Source organism: Mandrillus leucophaeus, unplaced genomic scaffold (assembly GCF_000951045.1).
Source record: "Mandrillus leucophaeus isolate KB7577 unplaced genomic scaffold, Mleu.le_1.0 Scaffold182, whole genome shotgun sequence".
NCBI lineage: Eukaryota > Metazoa > Chordata > Mammalia > Primates > Cercopithecidae > Mandrillus > Mandrillus leucophaeus.
In genome coordinates this window covers 879-26,819 of record NW_012101832.1, presented here as the reverse complement: position 1 = coordinate 26,819, position 25,941 = coordinate 879, and the positions used below count along the sequence as shown (strand labels likewise).

At 44.5% G+C, this 25,941-nt stretch overlaps 1 protein-coding gene across 2 annotated transcripts in view; it reads left to right on the top strand.

Annotated features, from left to right (window-relative positions):
- Positions 1 to 25,627, top strand: part of LOC105537932 (CTP synthase 1) — a 33,582-nt gene extending 7,955 nt beyond the window's left edge. Inside the window, exons 4-20 of one of the 2 annotated variants that reach the window (XM_011977621.1) lie at positions 821 to 921; positions 2,068 to 2,184; positions 4,631 to 4,714; positions 5,230 to 5,310; positions 9,437 to 9,588; positions 10,898 to 11,030; positions 14,487 to 14,575; positions 15,636 to 15,730; positions 16,591 to 16,653; positions 19,528 to 19,571; positions 20,922 to 21,018; positions 21,730 to 21,785; positions 21,868 to 21,964; positions 22,522 to 22,666; positions 23,221 to 23,309; positions 24,294 to 24,299; positions 24,723 to 24,787. In XM_011977621.1, coding sequence (XP_011833011.1) covers positions 821 to 921; positions 2,068 to 2,184; positions 4,631 to 4,714; positions 5,230 to 5,310; positions 9,437 to 9,588; positions 10,898 to 11,030; positions 14,487 to 14,575; positions 15,636 to 15,730; positions 16,591 to 16,653; positions 19,528 to 19,571; positions 20,922 to 21,018; positions 21,730 to 21,785; positions 21,868 to 21,964; positions 22,522 to 22,666; positions 23,221 to 23,305 — 1,439 coding nt within the window. In that variant the 3' untranslated portion in view covers positions 23,306 to 23,309; positions 24,294 to 24,299; positions 24,723 to 24,787. Of the gene's footprint in view, positions 1 to 820; positions 922 to 2,067; positions 2,185 to 4,630; positions 4,715 to 5,229; positions 5,311 to 9,436; positions 9,589 to 10,897; positions 11,031 to 14,486; positions 14,576 to 15,635; positions 15,731 to 16,590; positions 16,654 to 19,527; positions 19,572 to 20,921; positions 21,019 to 21,729; positions 21,786 to 21,867; positions 21,965 to 22,521; positions 22,667 to 23,220; positions 23,315 to 24,293; positions 24,300 to 24,722 lie in introns of both variants that reach the window. The other variant, XM_011977622.1, reaches the window with a different exon arrangement.
- The last annotated feature ends 314 nt before the right edge of the window (positions 25,628 to 25,941 follow it).

Sequence of the window (25,941 nt, the reverse complement as noted above, 5' to 3'; positions counted from 1 at the left end):
AGATAATGCATATTCTCCTGCGTGAGGCAAATGAATATCCTTGTGCATGAGGCATTGCTGTAACTGGAGTGACCTGGAGTTAAACAGTAATCTTCACCTTTTAGGAACTTGCAGTCTGTGCCCAGCAACTATGATTTTTGAAGTGTTGAGCAATTGCTGGCATTCTTTGAGCACTGACATGGCAGGTGCTCTACCGAGCATTTTACAGGTGCTGTCTCACAAAATTTCCACAACTTAACATGTTGTTAAGCTTAAAATGGTTAAAACAAGCTTAAAATAGTTCTATAATTGACCCAAAGATCCACAACTAACGAGTCATGGGACTGAGGTTTGAATCCAGACATTCTGACCCCGGGTGCTGTGCTCCTAACGACTCTGCTGTGCTGTGCTGGCTCACTGCAGTAGATTGTTTACCCTTTGGTAAACTGGAAACATATAGAACAGGGTCCCAGAAGTCTCTTGTTCCTGGAAATGCACTGAAGTGTAGTGTGCCCACCTTCATCTGTGAGCAATAGGGTTGGCCATACTGATGTGTGACTGACTCTGCACAGGGGCATATGCGCCCGTGTGGCTCAGGACACTACTCTCAGCCTTGCTCTGTTGCAGGGCTTCCAGCAACAACTTGGACATCTGGCTGCAGGAAGTGTGAGCTCAGAGATTTGTTGAGGCCAGTTAAAGGGGGCCTCAAAAGTATTTTTATGACCCTATTGCTACTGTCTCCAGGCAGAGAGTGCCGCAGTTTGTTTTCACAGTCAGTGCATCTGTCTCGATCAATGTAGATGGACAAGCGTAAGTTCCCTGTTTGTTTTCTCTTTCCCAGTTGTCCCTCATATCACAGATGCAATCCAGGAGTGGGTGATGAGACAGGCGCTAATACCTGTAGATGAAGATGGCCTGGAACCTCAAGTGTGTGTTATTGAGGTTTGTATGATTCTTGCACATGTGAACAAGTGTACTCATCTCCTTAGTCAGCCATCAACAACTGATAAGACATTTCCCAGTGGAGCCCTTGGCCTTCCTATCTGTGTTGGTGCAGTATGTTGCAATGTGGCAGGTAAGGGCATAGTAACAGTCATGTGGAATGGCCATGCAAAGGAAAACCGTACTTTGCCCAAAGAGTGCTCCTTTTTTTTTTCTTTTTTCTTTTTTTTTTCTTTTTTTTTTTTTTTTAGCATTTATAGATTTACTTAGTACTGACTATTCCCATGAGTAGTGTGACACATTTTCATCTGTCTCTTGAGCAAGTCAGCAGATCTTTTGCTTTCTTCTGGCAAGAGCATTCATCTCCAAATGAGCTTCATTTGGTTTCAGTATCTGTACTCCTGCTGTGCTGATCCTAGCTGTTAGATCTCAGTGTTCCTCAGATAACAGGAGACTCAGAAGTTCCAGCAGTTTGTTTATAACTAATGCTTTTTTTTTTTTTTTTTTTTGAGACAGGGTCTCACTGTCACCCAGGCTGGAGTCCAGTGGAGCAGTCATGGCTCACTGCAACCTTGACCTCCTGGGCTCACGTAGTTCTCCTACCTTAGCCTCCCGAGTTGCTGGAACTACAGTGTGCACCACCATCCCCGGCTAGTTTTTGTACTTTTTTGGGAGAGGCATGGTTTCACCATTTTGCCAATGGCTTTTGAGCTCAAGCCATCTGCCTGCCTTGGCCTCCCAAAGTGCTAGGATTACAGATGTGAGCCACTGTGCCCAGCCAACTGATGCTTTTCAGTATAAAAATTATTTATGGTTAACTAAGGAGATAAGATTTAGGTTTTTTTTTTTTTTTTGCTTTGTCACTGCGATACAGATAACATTCCTGACACCTCTCTCAGCTGACCTTTTTCTTGAAATGATGTGGAAAGTTCCACAATAACCTTTGGGAACGATGAGCCTGTCCAAAAGAGTAACCTTTTAGTACAAAGAGATGTCTAATTCTTGTTAACTAACATTATACAGGGTTAGAGAGTCCACGTTACATAATTATGCATCACTGAATCAGGAAGACAGACAGTTGTTAGAAAACTAAACTGCCAGAGAAGGGTTTAGTGCCTAACCTCTGAAACAACTTTGTTCTTCTAGCTTGGTGGAACCGTGGGGGACATAGAAAGCATGCCTTTTATTGAGGCCTTCCGTCAGTTCCAATTCAAGGTCAAAAGAGAGAACTTTTGTAACATCCACGTCAGTCTAGTTCCCCAGGTAAGTAAGACATTGAAAGTTTTACTCTGGGAGAGATGGAGAGGAGGGAGGAAAGGTAAACTGGAATGGTTTTTACTTATTGTGTAGTAGTTTTCACTTGAGGTGCAGGAAGCAGAGAATAAAGAACTTTGTAAGTTTAAATTTGTTATAATCATACTTTTTTGAAAAGATCAAATAGAAAACATTTGAAAAATCAGGGCAGTTGCATTTGCAGATGTAGATTGGCCGTGTGCATTTGTCTTTACAGTATGGTGGAACTAGAGTAAAGAGGCTGTTTTTAAAGCAAATCTTGTGGAGAGGAGTCAATAGTAACAAAAATTAGGAAGCTGGAAGGCAGATGGATGCATAGAAACCGACTAAGCTGACCTTGAGTGCCAGATCTTACGCCTGCAGCAGTGAAAGCAGAGAAGCTGCCCTGTTTGCCCTGCAGAACCCAAAGCTCAGGAGCGGGATGAGGGTGGACCTTATGTAACTATTGCTTCAGAAGACTCAGACCCTGACATCTTTTTCCTAAAGTGCACAGTTGGGCATTAACCTCCTCCCACCTTGGCAGAAGACTGGAGGCTTGTTCTCTGGAGAGGGTTCCGGGATGAGCAGACACTAGGGACAGTTGAGGGCGGTAACACTGGACTGCAAACATGGGGTTGTGTGTAATGTTACGCTGTTGACACTCCTTGCCTTCTTCCACCACTCGGTTCCCAGAATTGACATGTTCAGGCTTGGCTATTCCACGTGGGAGATTGTAAGATTGTCCTCTGGGGTATGGATAGCCCAGGATAAAAGACACTGGCTCTGGGGGCTCCCCGTGAAGTAAGCCAGCCAGATTTTCACCAAGACAAGCCTACCCACTCACACAGAACTTACAGGTAGCATTGGAGCAGGCCTCCATACACTTGGAGAAAGCATCTGATAGGTAAGAGACCAAGCAACAGAAAGCAACTTACAGGGAACTGAGGCTCTACAAGCAGAGGAAACTTTAAAAAAAACCAAAAAACCCAAAAATGACCAGTCATTACTATTCTTAGAAAATTAAAAGGAGATAAGGTATATCCATTAGATAAGAACTGGATGCTGTAAGAAAGAAACATTGAGAGAACATAAAAGAATCCTTGGAAATTAAAAATTGGGTAGCAGAAATGAAAAAGTTAAGAGAAAGTAAGTTGAGGAGATACCTAAGGAAGTACAGCAAAAAGACTAAGAGATAGAAAATAGGAGAAAAGGTAAGAAAAATTAGAGGACCGGCTCAGAAGTTCTAACTTCCAAATAATAGGAGTTCCAAAAAATAAGAACAGAGAAACGGAAGTATAATCTGAACCCCAGGGGTCAGCAAACGATGGCCTATGGGCCACAGGAACCTACCCCCGCTTTATGGAAATCAAGTTTATGGAAATATAGCTGCGTCCATTTGTTTATGTGCTGTCTGTGGCTGCTTTTGCACTGGAACAGTAGAGTTGAATACTTGTGGCAGAGACTGTGTGGCCCACAAAACCTAAAATATTTATCATCAGGCCCTTTACAGAAAAAAATTTCTGACCCCTTATCTGAACAATTCAAGGAAATTTCTAGACATCAGTTTCTGGGTTGAAAGGGGGCCCCCTTGGTGCCTAGCATATTGGATGACAGATGACCCACACCAAGGCATATTATTGTGAAGGTTCAGACTAATGGGGCAGAAGTTCTAAAAGGCTCTAAAGAGAAAAATCAAGAATCATTGTGCCATTGGACCCCTCAGCAACAATACTGGAAGCTAAAAGACAGTGATGCGATTTCATTAAAAATTCTAGCGGAGTCTGGGCATGGTGGCTCCCACCTGTTATCTCAGCAGTTTGGGAGGCAGAGGTGGGAGGATTGCTTGAGCCTGTGAGTTTGAGACCAGCCTGGGCAATGTGACAAGACCCTGTGTCTATTTTTAAAAAAAGTCCAACAGAAAATGATTTCCATCCTACAAGTCCGTATGTAACGTCTATCTGTTAAGTGTGAGAGGAGAATAAAGATAATTTAGTCCAGAAAGGAAAAGTGTGGCACGTGGTTTGGGAACAGTATTTAAATAGTTCAAAAGGATGTAAACCCGAAAGAGGGCTGCAGGCACAGGAAAGTGTCTAATGGGGGCAGGATCCTCATTTAACAGGGAAATCAATAGAAAATGGCTCCAAGTAAATGTGAAGAAGTGGCACACCAGCAAGATCAGTTAAGAGTTGAAGAGCGGTGGTTTCTAGGGATTGGAAAGGGGAGAGTGGGTGAGGGCCGATACTGCTTACAAGCTCGGTAGAACCATTTGACTCTAAAATGCATGCACATGTAACTTTGACAAACATAAAAGCTAAATTATGTAAGTGACCAAATGATCTATTTCCTTTTTAAAAGGGGTTCAAGGAAAAGTCATACTTGAAAATTCCTTATCAGAGAGAAACTAACTTTTTTTTTTTTTTATCCTTTTGTAAAATAGCCAAGTTCAACAGGGGAACAGAAGACTAAACCCACCCAGAATAGTGTTCGGGAACTTCGAGGGCTTGGGCTTTCCCCAGATCTGGTAAGATTTCCTGATAACTGGTTTCAGTGTAATCTTTCACGTGTAGTTAAGGTCACTCTTTCATGACAGACAAGACCGTTGTGTTTTTGGCTTGCTTTTGGTAATTGATGATGGGGAAAATAGGATTAGTGCTTTGAACCGGGCTCTAGTTTGCCACATGTTCCTGCTTGGCACGTGTTAGGTCTTGTACTCCCCAGACCTTATTTTTCCTCTCAGTCCTTTTATTCTCATTTTTACTCCTACCTGGGAACACTAATGGAGGAAAACCCCAGAGCTCTTGTAGTTCATTAATGTATTCATTTGCACTGCCATTCTCTTATATTTCTCCAGTTTGGTGTTTAGGGATTTTAGCTTTGAAACGGGTCATAATATTTTTATGGATTATGTGCCTGGTGCTGAGATTAACATTTTCGTTCATCTTAACGATGTGAAGTCTGTTTTAATTTCAATCAGGGAAAACCCCTACTTTTGTCATCTTTTCCTTCTGTCTAAGCCATCTTGTTCTCTACTGCTAGGTCGTATGCAGGTGCTCAAATCCACTTGACACATCAGTGAAGGAGAAAATATCAATGTTCTGCCATGTTGAGCCTGAACAAGTGAGTAGAAATTCCCATCTCTATTAAGTTGTTTTTTGCTTTTAATTGTTCTAAAGCCTCTTGATGAGTTTCATGAGGCTTGTGTTACTTTCTAATTAGAGATAGTGGGCTGTTCCAGAAGAACCCATCGCCATCGGCTCTGATTTGCCATTCCTTGCCTCTCCTGGTTCCCCAAACACACTTGTGTCCCTCCTGCCTCTTCTCCGTGCCTCGTTGTACTTTGTGCTCCAGCCAGGTGGAGTATCTTTTGGTTCCCCTAGTACCCCCACTCTCCCTGTGATTGTACTTTTGCACTGGCTAATTTCTGTTAAGAACCCATGTCCCCCTCTTCCTGTTGGCTTGGCAGTCTCCTACTCACTCTCATCCTTCAGGTTCTAGCGAAGACAGTGTTGTTTGAGAAGCTTTAACTGCCAAACCTCCTGGCCCTTGGCCTTCAGGGTTAACTGCGTCCTTCTCTGGGCTCCTGTGTGGTGTCTCATGTATGCTGCCAGTGGGCCCATCTTTCTGGTGTGTGTGTGTATGTGTGTGTGTGTGTGCGTGCGCGCATGTGCGCGTGCGTGTGTGCATGTGTGTGTGTACATGTGTGGTGTGTATCTCCCGTCACAGACTCTGAGCTTTTGGAGGGCAAGGGCCACCTCATTCAACTTGATGTTTCTGGTGCCTGGTATCTAGGGTGTTGTAGGCTGTCACAGAGATCTTAGTGTTATTGTTACTGCACGTATGATGCAGGAAATCCAAAATTTGGAACCTGTAATGTATCTAAGTGTGGTGCTTAGTATGGAAATTCCAGTGGTGATACATTGAGCATGTAGCTTTGGCCAGGTTTTAGATATTTCTGTCCTAGCAAGTGAAGGAAATTTAATTCTGTAGCAGAATAGGTTGTCATTAAAATTGCTCAATTTTTTTTTTTTTTAATTGAGATGGAGTCTAACTCTGTCACCCAGGCTGGAGTGCAGTGGCGCGATCTTTTGGCTCACTGTGACCTCCACCTCCCAGGTTCAAGCGATTCTCCTACCTCAGCTTCCTGAGTAGTTTGGATTACAGGTGTGTACCACCACTCCCTGCTAATTTTTGTATTTTTAGTAGAGATGGGGTTTCATTATGTTGGCCAGGTTGGTCTCAAACTCCTGACCTCAGGTGATCCACTTGCCTCAGCCTGCCAAAGTGTTGGGATTACAGGCGTGAGCCACTGCGCCCAGTCTTAAAATTATTCACTATTAAATATGTAACAAGTATTTCCATATTTAAGTTTAAGTTTAAATTTTTTTGCTTTTTTTTTTTTTTGAGATGGAGTTTTCACTCTTTCATCTAGGCTGGAGTGAAGTGGAGCAATCTCAGCTCACTGGAACCTCCACCCCCTGGGTTCAAGTGATTCTCCTGCCTCAGCCTCCAGAGTAGCTGGGATTATAGGCGCCTGCCACCACGCCCAGCTAATTTTTGTATTTTCAGTAGAGATGGTGTTTCGCCATGTTGGCCAAGTTGGTCTGGAACTCCTGACCTCAAGTGATCCACCTGTCTCGGCCTCCCAAAGTGCTAGGATTACAGCTGTGAGCCACCACGCCCGGCCTTGCCTTTTTTTTTTAATAGACGAGGTCTTGCTGTGTCACCCTGGCTAGAGTGCAGTGGTGCTGTCATAGCTCACTGCAGCCTGGGCTTAAACAGCCCTCCTGCCTCAGCCTCCTGAGTAGCTCATACCTTAGGCGGAAGCCACCATGTTCAGCTATTTTATTTTTTGTAGAGATGAGATCTTGCTATGTTGCCCGTGCTGGTCTTGAACTCTTTGGGCTCAGGCAGTGTTCTTGCTTCAGCCTTCTAAAATGTTGAGATTACAGGCGTGAGCCACCATGCCCAGCCTTGCTTATTCTTTTAATCGGAATATTTATCTTACTGAATTGACTTGATGTAGTCTGAATACAACTCTTTTATCAGGTATGTGATTTGCACATACTTTCTCCGTAACTGTGCCTTGTCTTTTCATTTTCTTTCCTTTTTTTTTTTTTTTTTTTCCTTTTTTTTTTTTTTTTTTTCCTTTTTTTTTTTTTTTTTGAGATGGAGTCTTGCTCTGTTGCCCAGACTGGAGTGCAGTGGCATGATCTCTGCTCACTGCAACCTCTGCCTCCCGTGTTCAAGCGATTCTTCTGCCTCAGCCTCCCGGGTAGCTGGGACTACAGGCGTGTGCCACCACGCCTGGCTAAGTTTTGTATTTTTAGTAGAGATGGGGTTTTGCCAAGTTGACCAGGCTGGTTGAGAACTGACCTCAGGTGATCTGCCTGCCTCGGCCTCCCAAAGTGCTGGGATTACAGGTGTGAGCCACCACACCTGGCCTTCATTTTCGTAATAGTGTCTTTTAGAGCACAGACACTTTTAAATTTCAGTGAAGTCCAGTCTGTTTTTTTCTTTTATGGATTGTGCTTTCACTGTTGTATCTAAGAACTCCTTGCTTAACCAAGGTCATGAAGATTTTCTTGTAAAAGTTAGTTTTAGGTGTTACAGGATCCATTCTAGCTTAACTTTTGTGAGTAGTGTGAGGTAAGGGTTGAGATTTTTACATGTGGATATCTACTTGTCTCAGCCCTGTTTGTTGAAAAGACTATCCTTGGATACTATTCTATACTTTTTAAAAATAAAGGTACATTATAGATTTACTAATCTTTATAAAGTTGTTTAGATTTATTTATAGCTATTCATAATTTTCATTACTACTGTGAACTTTTAAAAATTACATTTTCTGATTAGATATGGCCCATGTATAGGAGACCCTGCTGACCTCTGTCCATTCATCTATAGCCTAGCAACCTTACTAAAATTCTATTAGTACTGATTGTTTACCTGTAAATTCTTTTGGTTTTTATGGATAAGCAGTGATATTGTATGCCTTATTCAGTGGCAACCGTTTCTTGTTTTCTGGTTCATTTTTTTTTTTTTTCTTATCTAATGATAATTGCTAGTATCTTCAGTACATCATTGAATAGAAGTATTGAAAGTGACCATTCTGGCCTTGTTCTGGACTCTAAATAGTAAGCATTAATATTAAACCATGTGATGTTTACTGTGGGTTTTTTATATTGCCGAATTTTCCCTAATCTTAATTTACCAATCATTTTTATTATGAATTTGGTTTTGAATTTTTATCAAGTCTGCATCTACTGAGGGAATTTTTTCTTCCTTAATCAATTTTCTATTTATGTGGTGAATTCCACTGTTAAATTTCCTAATGCAGTAGTTCCCAAACTTGACTGCACACTGGAATCGCTTCGGGAGCTTTAAAAGTACTGTTGCCTGCCTCCTACCCCGAGAGATCCTAATTCAAGTGGTCTACAGGGCAGCATGGGCTTTTGACCTTTTATAAGCTCTGAATGATTCCAGTATGCAGCTGAGTTTGAGAACCGCTGTTCCTAGTTAAACTATTAATGGGTTCGTGGACATGATTTTTTTAAACTACATTTGTGGTTTGGATCATGAATTTTTTTTTTTTTAGACGGGTTCTGGCTCTGTTGCCCAGGCTGGAGTACAGTGATGCGATCTTGGCTCACTGCAACCTCCAACTCCCAGGCTCAAGTGATCCTCCCACCTCAGCCTCCCGAGTATCTGGGGTCATGGGCACATGCCACCACACCCAGCTAATTTTTGGGTGTTTTTTTCAGGCTGGAGTGCAGTAGCACAATCTCAACTCACTGCAACTTCAAACTCCCAGGCTCAAGCGATTCTCCCATCTCAGCTACCCCCCAGGTAGCTGAGACTACAGGCACATGCCACCATGCCTGGCTAAATTTTGTATTTTTTGTAGAGACAGTGTTTTATCACATTGCCCAGTCTGGTCTCGAACTCCTGAGCTCAAGCAGTCCTCCTGCCGTGGCCTCCCAAAGTACTAGGATTACAAACATAAGCCATCTTGCCCAGCCATGAATTTTTTTTAAAGGACTTTTGCATCCATGTTCATAATACATTGGCCACTAATTTTCTGTTCTATTCTTGAGTCTGTTTTAGTAATTTATCTTTATCTAGAAAATTGTCCTTTTTTCTCTTTTCAAATACATAATATTTTTACAAGGTCACATAGCTAGTAGGAGGCTATAAGCCTGGTAAGTTTTTGCTTTTATTTAATAACTTGCTTTTTTCTCAACAGGTGATCTGCGTCCACGATGTCTCATCCATATACCGAGTCCCCTTGTTGTTAGAGGAGCAAGGGGTTGTAGATTATTTTCTTCGAAGACTTGACCTTCCTATTGAGAGGCAGCCAAGAAAAATGCTGATGAAATGGAAAGAGATGGCTGACAGGTTTGCCTGCAATGAGGAGCTGGGAGCTCTAGCCTCCTTTACTTTTTTGTAGGGCTGGTGAAGCTGACTCTAGCCCTAGCACTTTTGCACTTCTGCCATCCACGCATTAGAAGGGCCTTTGTAGTAAGACATGTTCAGAAAGGATCTTAACTATCATGTAGCTGTGGCACAGATGAGGAGATCCTGATAGGGCCAGGCCAGGTGCTGGGCCTGCAGGCACTGAGTTCGGGTTATGTCTTAACACGCTTGTCCCTTACCAAGATCAGTGCAAACAGGCATCCCGGTGGCAGCGGGTGAATGTGCATACCCGAAGCCCACATGAATGGCTGACAGTGGCTGGAGCACTCCTGGGTACCACCCCAGAGATCTGAACTGTGTTAGGGAATGTGTGTCTCACCCCACACCAGAAAGGGATCACATCAGGAAGGGGATGTGTTGCTGCCTACTCCACTACATTCTTTTAAGGCTCGGTGGTTCTGTCACATCCCTTCAGAGATCTTCACTTCGTGTCTTAGAGTAATGGGCAGGCCTTATCTTAGTTGCAAGATCAATATGACGGCCTAGAAGCATTTGGAGAGGGCGTACTCATTCCATTGCTCTGTGAGAATCGTTTTTCATTTCAACACTTTCCCTTCAGTCTTTGTCTGCTTACATGTAGCTACCAGAATCGCACAGTTTTATCATCTTTTTTCATAAAACATTATAAGCATTTTGTTCTATTATTATATTCTACAATGAAAACTTTTAATGAGTGGGGACTTTTCTATTTTGTGAATGTCCCATAATTTGTTTGACACTTGCTTTCATCCCATTAATTCTTGTGAATTGTCTGTTTATGTCTGTTAATTTTTTTGGCCTTTGGTATGAAAAAAAGTTTTTGTAGGCAAATTTGTGTGAGGTACTGAAACTGTCTCTTTATAAGTTTCCAAAAAAAAAAAAAAAAAAAAATCTTTCTTTACAAAGCCTGCCATGTTAATCTGAAAATTACTTCCTCTTTACTGGTCTGTACACAGAACTCAGATAATAGCCATTCCCGTTATATTCTTCCCAGATGGGTTTTTATGGGGGTTTTTGAGGCAGGGTCTCACTGTTGTCCAGGCTGTAGTGCAGTGGTACAGTCAGCTCACTGTAACCTCCTGGGCTCAAGATCCCCTGGCCTCAGCCTTTCAAAGTGCTGGGATTATAGGATTATGGGCGTGAGCTCACTCCTGGCCAGACGTGTTTTTTTTTCTCTTAAAATAGCTATTTTGGTCTCATGATAGCGTGTACCTTCTGAGTAACTGGGTATTTCTTGACGTTTGTTTGATAGATATGATCGTTTGCTGGAGACCTGCTCTATTGCCCTTGTGGGCAAATACACGAAGTTCTCAGACTCCTATGCTTCTGTCATTAAGGCTCTGGAGCATTCTGCACTGGCCATCAACCACAAATTGGAAATCAAGGTAAGGAGGGTGGCACAGGTACAGCCGACAGATGAGCAGGAAGCAGTCTGTAGTCTCCTAGGTGCCGTGTTATATCTGCTTTCTGTTTTTGGAGCTCGGAATTACTTTTTAGGGATTAAAAAGATTTGTGGTTGCTTCCTGGCTTCGAGAAGACAGTAGAGCATTTTCAGGAATTAATGAAGGGGAGAGATGGCTAGAGGAGAGGGTGAGAGAGACTTGAGTTCTTGGCTATGACTATCAGGTAACCAAATAAAATGCCCTGTGGAAATGGGGGCCGCTGGTGGACCACAGGCATGCTGCACAGTTGACAGCTGGAGGCTCTCGAAGACTTTGTTGGCATGTGGGCTGCCTTTCCTAACCTGTGCTCCTCACTTATTGCAGAGTGGGAATGACAGTATTGACCTCATAGAGCTGTGAGGTTTCTCTGGGATGCAGGGCGGGCACTCAGTAAATGGTAGTTACTGTGTTCTGGTCTGTGCCATGGCGGGCAGCAGCTGAGCTGGTGGAATGGTGGGGCATGGCCCTACTTATCTGTGGGTGGCAGTAGAGTGTCATGGTTAAGAGCATGGATGCTGTGGCTGGGCGCGTTGGCTCATGCCTGTAATCCCAGCACTTTGGGAGGCCGAGGTGGGCAGATCACGAGGTGAGGAGATTGAGACTGTTCTGGCTAACACAGTGAAACCCCGTCTCTACTCAAAATATAAAACAGCCAGGCGTGGTGGCGTGTGCCTGTATTCCTAGCTACTCAGGAGACTGAGGCAGGAGAATTGCTTGAATCCGGGAGGTTGAGGTTGCAGTGAGCTGAGGTTGCACCACTGCACTCCAGACTGGGTGACAGAGTGAGATTCCATCTCAAAAAAAAAAAAAAAAAAAAAAGCATGGATGCCTGAGCCAGGTGACCAGGACTAGATTCTAGCTCTGTCATCTACAAGCAGTGAGACCTAGACAACTTACTTAACCCTCTTTGTGCCTCAGTTTCCACGTCTTTAAAAAGGGATGGTGATGGTGCCTTCCTCCTAGGGTTGTTGTAAGAAGTTCATGAATACAAAGTGCTGAGATTTATGCCTGGCATATGGTAAGTGCTATGTCAGCTGTCTTTGAAAACCCTCCCTTCTGCCTGTCCTCTTTATTCCTTTTCTTCCCAGCCCATCAGCTGGAGCTTTTCAGGAGGAGATGAAGGTCAGAGGTAAAGTTGGGGCTCAGTGCTGAGGTTGTAAGCCGGGCCCCATGTAGCTGTCCCCACATTAGGGTTTGCTTTCTACTTCCCAGGTGTTTCTCAGTGTGAGAATTTAGTTTGCTTTGTGCTGCTGGACAGGTTCCTGCAGAATGACCTGTTGTACATGTTTTAAGAATTTAAATCCCATTATACAGGCCTGACTTCTTACTTGCTAGTTCTTTCCATCATTCATTTATTTTATTCACTTGGAGTTAGTCTGTGGCTGCCATGTGTTTGTTAGGTGGCAGAGGATGAGAGATGGATGAAAAGGCAACAGTCTCTGCCTTTAAGGAATATTGAGTCTCTTAGGTAGGAAGGAGCACATAGGAGAGGCTGAATCTGCTGTGGCAGACACATGAGGAAGGCAGACTTCCTCATGGAGGGACACCAGGTCGGGTTGGGTAGGATGGAGAAGGCTTGGAAGGGGCATTCCTGTTAGAATAGATAGAGCACGTCCAAGGGCTTGGAGATGTGGAGCCGTTGGAAATACTGTGGATGGAAATTGTGAATTGGAGGCTGTCTGGAGACAGGCTGGTGTGAGGGCCTGCCCACAGTTCCATGAACTGGGCCAAATCTGGGTCTTACCCTGAGGTTCAGGGAACTAACTGCAGGGTTTAGGTAGGAGAGTGTAAAAAAATAGTGAACACCCTAATTTAAAAAGTGGGCACAAGATTTGAACAGACACTTCCAAAAAAAGGTGTAGGTGATATACATGAAAAGGTGCTCAACACCTCTAGTTGTCAGGGAAATCCATGCACATGAAGTCACGATGAGATCGTGGCGCATACCCACTAGAGCGGCTGAGTGTTAGAGAGGCTGTGGAGCTCTTACCTTGCTGCTGGGAGTGTAAAATGGCACCACCACACTAGAAAACAGTCTGTAGTTTCTTATCAAGGTAGACATGTGATCCAATAAGTCCATTCCCAGATACTCACTTGAGAGACTTGAAAATATGTCCACAAAAAAAGATTTTTATTCAAATGGACAAATTATTCGTAATAGCTGAAATCTCAAAACAACCCAAATATTTATAGCCTGCCAATGGATAAATTTGTAATGGTTTATTTATATAGTAGAAAACGACTCAGCAATGAAAAGGAACAAACCAGGCTGAACACAGTGGCTCAAGCCCATAATCCCAACACTTTGGGAGGCTCTGCTGTGGGAGGATCGCCTAAGGCCTGTAGTTTGAGAGCAGCCTGGTCAACATAGCGAGACTTCCATCTCTGCAAAAAAAAAAAAAAAAAATGTTAAAAAAGAAAAGGAACAAACTACTGATAAACACAGCAACATGGATGTACTTCAAAAACACTAAGCAAAAGAAGCCAGACACAGAAGGTTATATACTATTTGGCTCCATTTATATGAGGTTCTGTAAGAGGCAAAATGAATCTGTGATGATAGAAATTAGATCTGAGGTTGTTTGGGGTAGGTGGTAGAGGGGAGACATTCTGGGAAGATGGTTACTTACGTTTTGTTTTGTTTTTGTTTGAGACGGAGTCTAGCTCTGTCACCCAGGCTGGAGTGCAGTGGCATGATCCCAGTTCACTGCAACCTCCGCCTTCCGGGTTCAAGCAATTCTCCTGCCTCAGCCTCCTGGGTAGCTGGGACTACAGGTGTGTGCCACCACACCCAGCTATTTTTTTGTTTTTTATTTTTAGTAGAGATGGGGTTTCACCATGTTTGCCAGGCTAGTCTCAAACTCCTGACCTCAAGTGATCCACCCGCCTCGGCCTTCCAAAGTGCTGGGATTATAGGTGTGAGCCACCACACCCAGCTCATTCTATGTCTTGGTTGCGGTGGTGGTCACACCTTCATGTGTATGTTTGACAAAACTCTTCAAAGTATGCACTTAAAATGCTTGTATTTTATTGTATGTGAATTATGCTTCAATATGGTAGAAAGAAAAAGAAAAAACCCACAAAAGCTGGGCGGAAGATAGGCTGAGGAGAGTGTCATTGAACAGAAAGCCCTCTAGAGTCTGCTGCTGAGGCCAGATCCTGAACAGAGTAGAGTGCGGAGAGAGATTTGGGAATTTAATGATTTTGAAGGAAACTGTTGTATTTTAAAATCTCATATTTAAAAAAAATTTCAAGTTATTAAATGTATTAAGGTGATCACTTTAAAGCCAGAATTAAGGAAGACAGAACTTTGATAAAATGATAATATTATTTAAAAATTAAGAAAGCACAGCTTCGAGTCACAAGCCTGCTTTTCCCCCCTGTCTGAACACTGTCCAGTACATAGATTCTATGGACTTGGAGCCCATCACCTCGCAGGAAGACCCCGTGCGCTACCACGAAGCTTGGCAGAAGCTCTGTAGTGCTCAGTGAGTAGAGTTCACTGCCCTGGGTTTCCGGGGTTCTTTTCGTTTGTTTTAATGACAAAGTCCTCTGTTTTCATGTGCTAATAGTAGGTAATTGACTTGTTAAAATATTTTTTAATTATTGGAAAGACTACCTGCTGTCTGTTTTAATCCTTTAAAAATGCAGTGTGTCAATATCATTGGCTCTGAAAAGCTGTTTTGATTTTGATACTGTTTGCCATATGCATCTATTGATGAGGCTTATTTAACGATTTTTCATCCAGAACATTTGATGAGTACCCATCAGTAGAATCTCATAAATTGTTTTAGCAGCTCTTATTTATAATAGTAAAAATATTAGCAAGAGTTTCTGGTTCACCAGAACAGTTGAATATTACGGAGGTGTACACCTTCTTCTGAGTGTCTTGGTCAGTACGGCACACAGAGCTGATGAAGAAAGGCCCCCTTCTTAGGGGAGCATTTTAAGCCAAGAGGTAAAATAAATTGTTTATATTAATATATGTATTTAAAATTATGGGCTGGGTGCAGTGGCTTATGCCTGTAATCCCAAAACTTTGGGAGGCCGAGGCGGGAGGATTGCTCGAGCCCAAGAGTTTAAGACCAGCCCAGGCAACATAGGGAGACCCTGTTTCTACAACAGAAACAACAAAACCAGCTGGGTGTGTTGGCACATGCCTGTGGTCCCAGCTCCTTGGGAGACTGAAGCTGCAGTGAGCTGTGATCACACCACTGCACTCCAGCCTGGGTAACAGTGTGAGACCCTGTCTCAAGAAAAAATAATTGTAGACAACTGAGTACCAAAGATAGTGCAGGGGCAGTATTGCAGTTATGTGTACTATCTTTTTCCCTTGCAATAAGCATGTTCTTATGTTACAAGAAAAGTCCATAGTTTTGTATGCAGTTTCTAAGTTCATAGTATTTACATACAATTCATTGTCCTAATAGCACAATGTATGGGGTTAATTCATGGCTTCAGTGTCTTGGTAATGGCCCCTTAGGTGGTTATTGCAAGCTGGGCTGGTAGAAAAGGGGAGCTGCCTTTGTGGTTTGTTCTTTTGTGCAGTGGAGTGCTGGTTCCAGGAGGATTTGGTGTTCGAGGAACCGAAGGAAAAATCCAAGCAATTGCCTGGGCTCGAAATCAGAAAAAGCCTTTTTTGGGTAAGGAGCTCTGCAGTGCAGTCTTCACTTAGAGTAGGAAAGAGTGGGGAACGGTGCCACATGGGAGCCGATGAACAAAGTGGGGGGTTACTGAAACGTGCTGTCTTTGTGGATAGGAGCCCAAGCAGAAGGCTTCATGTTTCTCTTTGGAGACAAATTCAGTCTTTTAAAATGGAAAGCTTATTTATGCTTACGAGCTTACATGTAGATGTTGTGGAATTTTGAGAGAATGAATTGTGAACTCCTGTCCATTTAATGAACACAGCTGTTTGCAGCACACGTGATGTTGAGTTTTACATCCGCTCACTTGGCACAACAGCTGACTGTAATTGGACAAAATGATTTTGGATGCCTCCTGGTGTGGTACATTTTAGTAATTTTCAACTTGAACAACTGTAAATAAAAACTTAGAGAGGGTAAGAAAACTTGAATTTTAAAGTACTGAGGCTAGGCACGGTGGTTCACACCTGTAAACCCAACCCTTGTGGAGGCTGAGGCAGGAGGATTGCTGGATCTCAGAAATTCGAGGCTATAGTGAGCCAGGATCGCTCCACTGCACTCCAGACTGGGCAACAGCAAGACCCTGTCTGGGAAAAAAAAAAAGTACTGAATAGAATATCACTTACTTCTAAAATCAGATGACTTTGCAAATCTAGAATTTTTATCTACTTTACATGCAGTTTTTGAAATCTAATACAAGTAAAATGTAACAGCAGAGGGTACTTGTTCATAGCAGGAAGTTATGAGTTTGCGATTATACTTCTCCGAATAAAGGACACAAAGGCCATTGCAGAGACTGCTGGGAAAAGTAGGAGCTGCCTTTTCAATGGAGCTTTGTTTGTTTTCCCCCCGACTGGAAGGTGTGTGCTTAGGAATGCAGTTGGCAGTAGTTGAATTCTCAAGAAACGTGCTGGGATGGCGAGGTAAGTGTGCATCAAGACACTCATTCAATTCCCACTTGTGTATTTCTGGAGGATATGAGGCCTGTTGCTGCCTGGGTGATGAGGAACTTTGGAGAAGGGCAGGCCTGGGTTCCCAGCACCTCATGGTGTGCTGTAAGGGAGCTGCTTTGCCTCTTGAGGAACAGCATGGCTCCTCCACGCAGGAAGGAGGGAGCACAGCCAGACTCCCTACTTTGCCTTCTGCCCCTGTGTTCATGTTCTTGAGATTCTGTCACTTTGATCACAGTGGCCACCATCCTGAAGCTGGTGCCTGGTGAGAAGTCGTCGTCCTAAGTGAGGCTTGGGCAGTTATTATGAGAACTTGGGCTCTGGAGCTATTGAACCTGGGCTCAGATTCCAACCTTATCACTTATGGATGATTTTAAGCAAATTACTTAGCCTTTATGGGTCTCTGTTTTTTCTGTAAAATGGGAGTAATAATGGTACGCACATCACATGATTAAGGGAGATAATGTATGTAAATAGTCTGTAGCAGTGCCTGGAAAATAGGGAAATGCTCAGATAATATCAGCTCTTCGCCTAGATGTGTATTACTACGTGACAGACCTCCCTAAAACTCAGTGGCTCCCAACAGCAGTGACTTCTCAACTCAGTATTCTATGGTTTGGCTCAGTGCATGGGTTTTGGCTGCACGTGGTGTAGTATCTGAGATCGCACACTCCTGCCTTCCTTTCAGCTGTGAGCTCAGCCCAGCAGGGACGTCAGGATGCTCTCTCCACCTAGTGGCTCATCATTCATTAATCCAGCCCAAGCTTCCTCACACAGGGCGGGCAGCTGGCTTCCAAAATGACAGGCCTACTGTGCAGGCACTTACCAGGCCTGCTGATACCACGCTGGCCAAAACAAGTCATGTGGCCAAGCCCCGACTCAGGGGGCAGGGGAACACACATGAGTGTGAAGACTGAGCATGCTGCATTGGGGCCACCCATGGACTAGTCCATCACAGCCCATTTATTCTCTGTAACCCACCCGACAAATACTAGATTTTCAGAAAGACCTTGTAAATTCTGTGGAAAATAAACAAAGTAACCTGAAGGAATGTAAAAGCAGTTTGACTTTATAAAGTACAAGTGACTCTGGTGGTCAGCATATGGTTTAGGGCTGGGTTTCATTCACCCTTTCCCTGAGAGGCTGCTTCACAGTGACCTGGGGGTGTGGCCCAGTTTGGTAGATGGCATGCCCTTGAGTGCTGGCTTCTGAGTCCTAGGAGGCACTGTCTTACCACCCGCCACCCCAGAGCTGCCTTTCTGGGCTCCCTGGATCCTTCACAGCCGCAGACCTCTGCCTCTCACTTAGGTTCCCAAATGGGTAGGTGCCTTGGTGATGAGCTTACACTTCAGTTGAGACTGGACCCTGGCCAGGAGAACAGTGCCCAGCATTCACATAGTAAAAGGAACTTGGTCCTTTGCCTTTTGGTCTTTAGTGGTTTTGGTTTGGTTAGATGGTAAGTTCAATGAAGAACAGAAAGGTTGAGTTGAAAACAGGTAATTTCTGACTGAGCTATTGAGTGAAACAGTTGAGTTGGGCATTGTATTAGCTGCTAAAGATGAAAGAAGTATTAGAAGAAATAGTACTTGTTCATCTTGGAGAGACAGAGTCTGAAACATTAAGACAATATAAAAACTTGGCCAGGCATAGTGGCTCAGGCCTGTAATCCCAGCACTTTGGGAGGCTGAGATGAGTTGATCACTTGAGGCCAGGAGTTCGAGACCAGCCTGGCCAACATGGAGAAACCCCATCTCTACTAAAAATACAAAAATAAACCAGGTGTGGTGGTGTGCGCCTGTAGTCCCAGCTACTTGGGAGGCCAAGACATGAGAATCACTTGAATTCCGGAGGTGTAGGTTGCAGTGAGCCAAGATTGTGCCACTGTACTCCATCCTGGGTGACATAACGAGACTCTGTCTTAAAACACAAGCAAGCAATATAAGAACTGTCACAGGCCGGGTGCGGTGGCGCACGCCTGTAATCCCAGCACTTTGGGAGGCCAAGGCAGGCAGATCACCTGAGGTCGGGAGTTCGAGACCAGCCTGACCAACACGGAGAAACCCCGTCTCTACTAAAAATACAAAATTTACTGAGCATGGTGGCGCATGCCTGTAATCCCAGCTACTCGGGACGCCGAGACAAGAGAATTGCTTGAACCCGGGAGGCAGAGGTTTCAGTAAGCTGAGATCACACCATTGCACTCCAGCCTGGGCAACAAGTGTGAAATTCTGTCTCAACAAAAAAAAAAAAAAAAAAAAAAACTGACGTAAAGATGCAGTATCTAATTAAAAATTACTAGGTTATGCCATTAGTTTTAATTTCCCCATTTTGTACTGATTGACTTTCCAGAAAGAGTTATACTTAATGGAAAAAAAATCAACTGTGTGTGGGCTGAGCATTTTATGTATTAAAAATGCTATTTATTGCCGGTCTGGTGGCTTGCACCTGTAATCCCAGTACTTTGGGAGGCCAACACAGGAGGATTGCTTGAACCCAGCTGTTTGAGACTAGCCTGGGCAATATAGCCTTTGTCTGTCCAAAACACGAAAAAACATTAGCTGGATGTGGTAGTGTGCCCCTGTAGTTTGACCTTCTTGGGAGGCTGAGGCCGGCGGATTGCATGAACCTGGGAGTTCAAGGCTGCAGTGAGCTCTGATGGCACCACTGCCCTCCAGCCTGGACAACAGTGAGATCTCGTACGGGGATGAGGTCAGGGGGATGCTTTTTTCAGTATTTATTATAATCAATGATCTTAAACTGAGGAGGGAAGTTGTGTTTAGAGCTTAGCAATGAAACTATTAATCACTTTTGTTTGTAACTGTTTTCATAAGTATTTTGGTATTTCAGATGCCAATTCTACAGAGTTTGACCCTACGACCAGTCATCCTGTGGTGAGTCAAGTGTTTGAACCTCCACAGGGCTTAGAAGGGTGTGGAGGGGGCATTTATGAACGTGATTGATGATTAGAGACAGGATGTGAGACCGCTTGAGTCCATCCCAAAGAACCCTGAGATAGGAAAAAGTTTTCGTTTTCATTACGTAATTCCTCCCTAATCTTTCCAATTGACCACAGCAAGTTTTTAAGACAGATACCAGCCCAGGAAACTGGAGGGGATTCCTGATTAAAATTATTCTCCATCCCTCCTCCCCTCAACTCCTAGAACACGGTGTAGATACTAATATGAGAGCCTGCATGTGTGCTTACTGTGTGCTAACTGCTGCTCTCACTGCTTTCATCTGTCTATTACATATTAATTCATGGGATCCCCAGCCACAGTCCTGGGAGAACTGCTGGGATGGAGCACTGGTTGGCTTAACCGTATCCAAAGCTCTTCCGGGCTGGCGTACCTTGCATTGGATTTCACGCCAAAGGCCTATGGCATTCTCAGCCCGCTGTACTGTTACGCACATGGAGGAGGGATGATGCCTTTATTCACCTTTGAATTCTCAGACCAGGGTGACAGGGATGTAAAGGAAAGGGCACTTATTTACGTTTTTCAGCATTCAGCAAATGTGGATGCGTACTATGTGCTGGGACTGCCCTTGTCACCGAGGACACTGTGCTAAATGGACACTGTGCTAAATGAGATGGACAAGGTTCTTGATCTCACGGCACTTAGATAGCATCACTGTGTGTTTGTTGACCTGAAATTGAACTTTGCAGATACTAAGGCCTCAGGAGTGGACCAGCAGATATTTTGCAGCATGGGGCTTTGGGGTCGGGAAGAGCAGGGCACAGAGAGCCTGGAGGTCAGAAGGTGCCTGGGAACGCTGGGCTGAGAGGTGGACTGGGCCATCAGTGTATGGCCCACCCGGTCCTCAGATGCTTGCTAAGCTGCAGGGTGCTAACTCTGCATCACTTGCCTTTGAGCAGTCATCGGGCTAGCTGGGATGATGACAGACATGTTATGACACATCCAGTCTGTGTCTGTGCTACTGTATCAGTCTTTCTGAGGATGTGATGTTTACTGTCCACAGTGCTGGGCCGGGACTAGCCCGAGGAGGGGCTGCTGTGGTCCTGTCTGCAGATCAGGAGGACAGGCTGAAGGACAGAGCCTCCACCCAACCGAGGTTACAAATGCCAACTGGGAGGCATTTTCTCCTGTGACAAAACGTCTCATAAGGAAAGCCTGGAGAATTAGAGCCTACTCACAAGCCTTTGCCACCCACTCAGCCAGGGAGGTTTCTCTCTAGCGGAAGCAGAGTTCTGTAGTTGGTGTCTGTTTTCTGAACATCTCCAGGTCGTAGACATGCCAGAACACAACCCAGGGCAGATGGGCGGAACCATGAGGCTGGGCAAGAGGAGAACCCTGTTCCAGACCAAGAACTCAGTCATGAGTAAGAGCTGCCTCGCGCTGGCCCAGCCTTTGGCTCTGCGCGCCCAGGACTTGTCTTAGGGTGGTGCCGTGGCTTCGAGGAGCAGGCTGGCTTTTTTTTGTTTCATTCTTGCTTTTGAAGTTCTTTCTTTCCTCTCTTATTCATACCCTTTTAGGATGCACTGTAATAGCCATAGAAGCAGTGTGGGTCTTAGAAACGCCACTGGCAGTGCAGTCAGACTCCCAGGCATGGGCGCCTCAACTCAGTGAGGCAGTGAGGTTACATTCATCCTTATTGGTTACTTTCCTATTAAGACCAGCCATATAAATTGCTGATGTTTGGCAATTTTTGTCACACAAAAATGGCAATTTCATATGATTCAGCCTAAGTAGATTCTGTTCTAATAATGCCGTTTCATGCATCCTGGTTTGCTTTCCAAGGCAGTTTTCTAGCAGCAGAGTGCCCATGGTTTGCACTCACATGCTTGAAGGTGGTGGTGAGAGTCTTGTTTCTGTTATGGCTTTCTTTAGTGTTGTCAGAAAGAGTCAGAAGCCCAAGAATTAGTGTAAACTGTGCTGTTAAGAGCAGGTGACCTTAGCAGATTCATAGAAATAGCCCTCAAAAGACTTGGCTGTGTAGATGCTGAAAAGTAAAGTGGGAAGGAGGATGTCTTTGTGAATGCATCATCCTGTGAGATAAAGTTCTCTACATGCAGCCCGTTTGTTTTGCCAGGGAAACTCTATGGAGACGCAGACTACCTGGAAGAGAGGCACCGGCACCGATTTGAGGTGAGGATTCCAGCTTGCTCCTGGTACTCTGGAAAGACCGTGAGCTGAGAGACCAGCAGAATTATTGTTCATGCCTCAACAGGTGAATCCAGTCTGGAAAAAGTGTTTGGAAGAACAAGGCTTGAAGTTTGTTGGCCAAGATGTCGAAGGAGAGAGAATGGAAATTGTGGAGTTAGAAGGTGATTATTCGGGCAGTTTTATTTAATGGAAAACTTAGTAAAGTTTTCTTGGCATATGGGAAAATACAAAAATGTTATCTTGTTGCTCCTGACCTAACAGAATTAGGAAGCAGCACTGTCTCATGAGGGAAGGGGTCTTGATAAACATGGGGTCTGGACCCTGGAAAGTTCTTTCTGGTACATGGCCTTACTCAGGGAACCATTTAACTTCTGGCCGCAGTTTCTCCTTCTCCAAAATGCTTGGAGTTGGTACTAAAGCCGCTTTAGCCCTCTCCTGAACCGCAAGACCTCAGTCTATAGAAGTCCCGGGAGCCAGGGTCTGGGATGGGACTCTGGACAGGAGGCCTTCAGCCAGGAGGGGACAGCACAAGCAGTGCTGGAGAAAGGGTGTCAGATCACTCATGCTTTGAGGTTACCTTTACCTAAATTGAAATGAGAAAGTCATTTTCAGATTATTTTAGGGCCTATGGAAACAGGAAACATTTAAGCAGATTTTGTTCTTTTGCACTTTGTGCATAACCTTCACAATGAAGCTGTTTCTTTTGAGTCTGTTTCAGATCATCCCTTTTTTGTTGGTGTTCAGTACCACCCTGAGTTCCTGTCCAGACCTATCAAGCCCTCCCCACCATACTTTGGCCTCCTCCTGGCCTCTGTGGGGCGGCTCTCGCATTACCTCCAGAAAGGCTGCAGGCTCTCACCCAGGTAGGTGCACTCTTTGCTTCAGTAATCCATTCGTCTTCTCTAGTCCTCTAGGTGGTCGCTGATTCATTACAGCAAAATGTCACAGTCAGTCATAAAAAAAAAAGCCACAGGCGCCTGGGGTGAAAGTTTCCTCTCCTTTTCCGGAGCTTTCTCACGGTGCTTCCCTGGCGTGTTGGCCAGGTCCCCTTTCTGCAGCATCTGAGCTCTGGTGGTACTGACCAGATCACACTTGGCGTAGGACCCTCTGGTCCATGTTAAGGGGAACTAGTTTTTCCTGGGAAGTAAGCCACAACCCGGGGAGGTTTATGTCCCATTGCCACCTTTATCCAGAACCAGTACTCAGAGTTGGTGGTAGGGTGTGTGACTGAATGTATATCTTTTGTAGCTAGAAGAAGGAAATCCTTCTGTAGTTTCATACTAAATATGTAGCAAACAGTCTTTCTAATTCCTGCCATGTGCAGACAAGTGTCCCTGTAGGAACTGTGGCTGTAAAAACAGGGACGTAAAGTGAGTTTTTGGTGGGAGATGATGCATAAACCATCTGAATTCTACAGGGACACCTACAGTGACAGAAGTGGAAGCAGCTCCCCTGACTCTGAAATCACCGAACTGAAGTTTCCATCAATAAATCATGACTGATCTTGTAGTGTAAGTGCTATTTTAAAGTTTTAGTTTTTTAAAAAAAATGGTGATGGCACATTGTGATTGCAAGAATATCGTGGAAGTTTAGGGCTGAAAATTTTTACCTGTCAGGAATGATAGTGGTGAGGTCTTGAATATAATCCATAGGTTGAGAGAGAAAAGAAAGAAAGGAGTGAGGTCAGTGTGGGTATCAAATGGGCAGTCCTTCCTTCACATTGCCGTGCACCTCCCAGTCCTGCCCTGGGGATGACAGCTTGGGGAGCACGGTCACTGGGCAGTTGTCTCAATACTGATTACTACATTCTGGTGCCAGTCTGACCAGTTCTGGGGCCGGGGGTGGGGAGGGTCTGAATTCTTAGGCCCTATTGTTTGACGTAGCTAAAAATTTGGAGATTTTGAAGGAAGAGACAGATATGACAGTGTGGCACTTGTCATTTCTGCAGAGCCTCAGGTTTTCATCAGGAAGTACTTTAAAACTGACACTGCTTAGAGAACAGTTTTTTGTTGATTGCTGCTTATTCTGGAATTCCTTCAAAGTTGGAACAATTGCCAAACAGACGTCAAATGTTTGCCTTTTAAGTGACAAGACTTGTAGGTTCATAAAGTGCAGTAACTGTGGGCACCATCACGAAACGTAAATGTCCTCTAGGATAACTGTGTGGACCGTGTTGGCAGCAGTACGCGTTCTGCTGGTGAGGTATCAAATGAGGAAGTGTCAGTTGGGAATCTGGGGTCTGGAAGGAGAACCAGGGGTATGGGTGTGGCCCCACCGCTCCTGCCCTAAGGCCTGGGCAGGGGGACCTCCCTGAATCCTGCACACAGTGTGTTCATCACCAGTGGGTCTCTGGTGCTGGGTCCGTGCCGGTCTGATCTGCTGATCACAGCTGTTTCCCTCCTGCCTTGGTTGGTTGACCCCTGTCCTGGGATAGCCTAAATAGGTGGTGGGTAGCATGAGAAGTTAGTGACAGGAGAGCCTGTGTGCTAGGTAAGCGTTGAACACAGATGGACTCATGAACCCTCTGACCAGGGGGTTTGCTATAGGCTGTTTCACAGTCTAAGGAGCTGGTGTAACAAGAATTGTTACCAGTAAAGGAGGCAGATATTTGGTCTGTTACATGGAATTCTGACTGCCTCGCAAGTGGAGAATTGCCCAGTAGTGACACTGTGATGAGGTGCAGTGGAGAAAAAATGCTTGCATTGGGTGGTTGTAGAAGTCGATGTGTGAGGTCTTGAAAATGTGATTCTGTAGGAATTATAAATGTAGTGTCTAATTATTCCTATTAGGCTCCTTCTACTGCTCTGCCATGAAAAACAGGCTTCGTTTCCCAGGGCAGCTGACTAGAAATTCTAACTTTTCTACTTTAATGTACATCATATAATTCCCACTTTTTTTTTTTCTTTTTCTTTTAAACAGGGATGATTCTTCAGGAGACCCTTCAGACTTGGGTAGAGTTTACAGCTCTGACTTTACACTCGGCTTTGGACACTTTCTTTAAATTATGTTTTTATTAAGATTATTTTATTATGCGGAAAGGTATTTGGGAAACTTGTCACTTGCATGTCCCATCATGTGTACTGGCTCCTCCGTGGTGTCTGCCTGTTGCGTGACACTCTCCTTGCAGTTCTTGAGTTGCGGCAGACATCGGGATGGGAACTGATGGTGGGTGGGGCTGCAGAGTGCCCCATCGGTCACCTGGTTTCTCAACTACCTCGCGTCATTGCAGATGCTAGCGCGTTGCCTGTTGCTTTCCCCTGGATGCCTAGACCGTTATAAAGTGTGCCACATGGACTTACTGAGCATGGAGAGAGGATTTTAGCTAGGATTTGAACACTTGGTGCTGGGAACCTCAGGGTTTTGCTTGCCACTAAGCCATGAAACCAGAGACAAAATCTCTATACTGCCCTGAGTTGGGGGGATTCTCAGTGCCAACTGTGGCTGGTCCTCGTCATCCAAAGGGACGGTCAGTTTGGTGTCACATGAAACACCAAGATGTCTGTCTCTGAAGCGTGATTTTAAAATCCCCATGCCTGTGGCTGCGCTTCCTGTTGCTAGGGCTGGGAAACACTCCTTGCATCAAGGGGTCACTTACAGAACAGAGTCTTTTGGGGAAACTTCCTCTAAAACCCTCTCATATATAGACAGCTTTGACTCGAGGGTACGTTTTTCTTCCAGGATGGTGTTACTGCAGTTGAAAGGGCAATATGAAGTTATTTTCTTAATGTGACCTAACAATAGGCACAGCTATGTGCTCCTATATTCTGGCCAGACTCAATGTGTACTCTAACTTAAGAAATAAATAAATAATGCAGAACAAGAGACGTGCTTTGCTTCTCATTCTGTTTATGTCATTGGCCAGATGGGAAGCGTCTGAGCATGGTGCTGGTGTGCCTGTGTGCGGTCACCTGAATTGTCAGTGCCGGGTACTCCTGCAGGTGAGCAGCCTTGAGTCAGCAGACGACCTGAGAATTTGTTTAAAAACTAAGAAATGAGGCTTGCTTTTTAATAGGAACCAGAATTTTTCATAAAGCTTCAAATACGGGTTCTCAGCATGTAGAGCGAGATGAAAAGGTGCATGGGTGCTGTTTATACTGCTTCATGACTGAGAAAGGGGAGGGATAAGCATGGTTTAGGA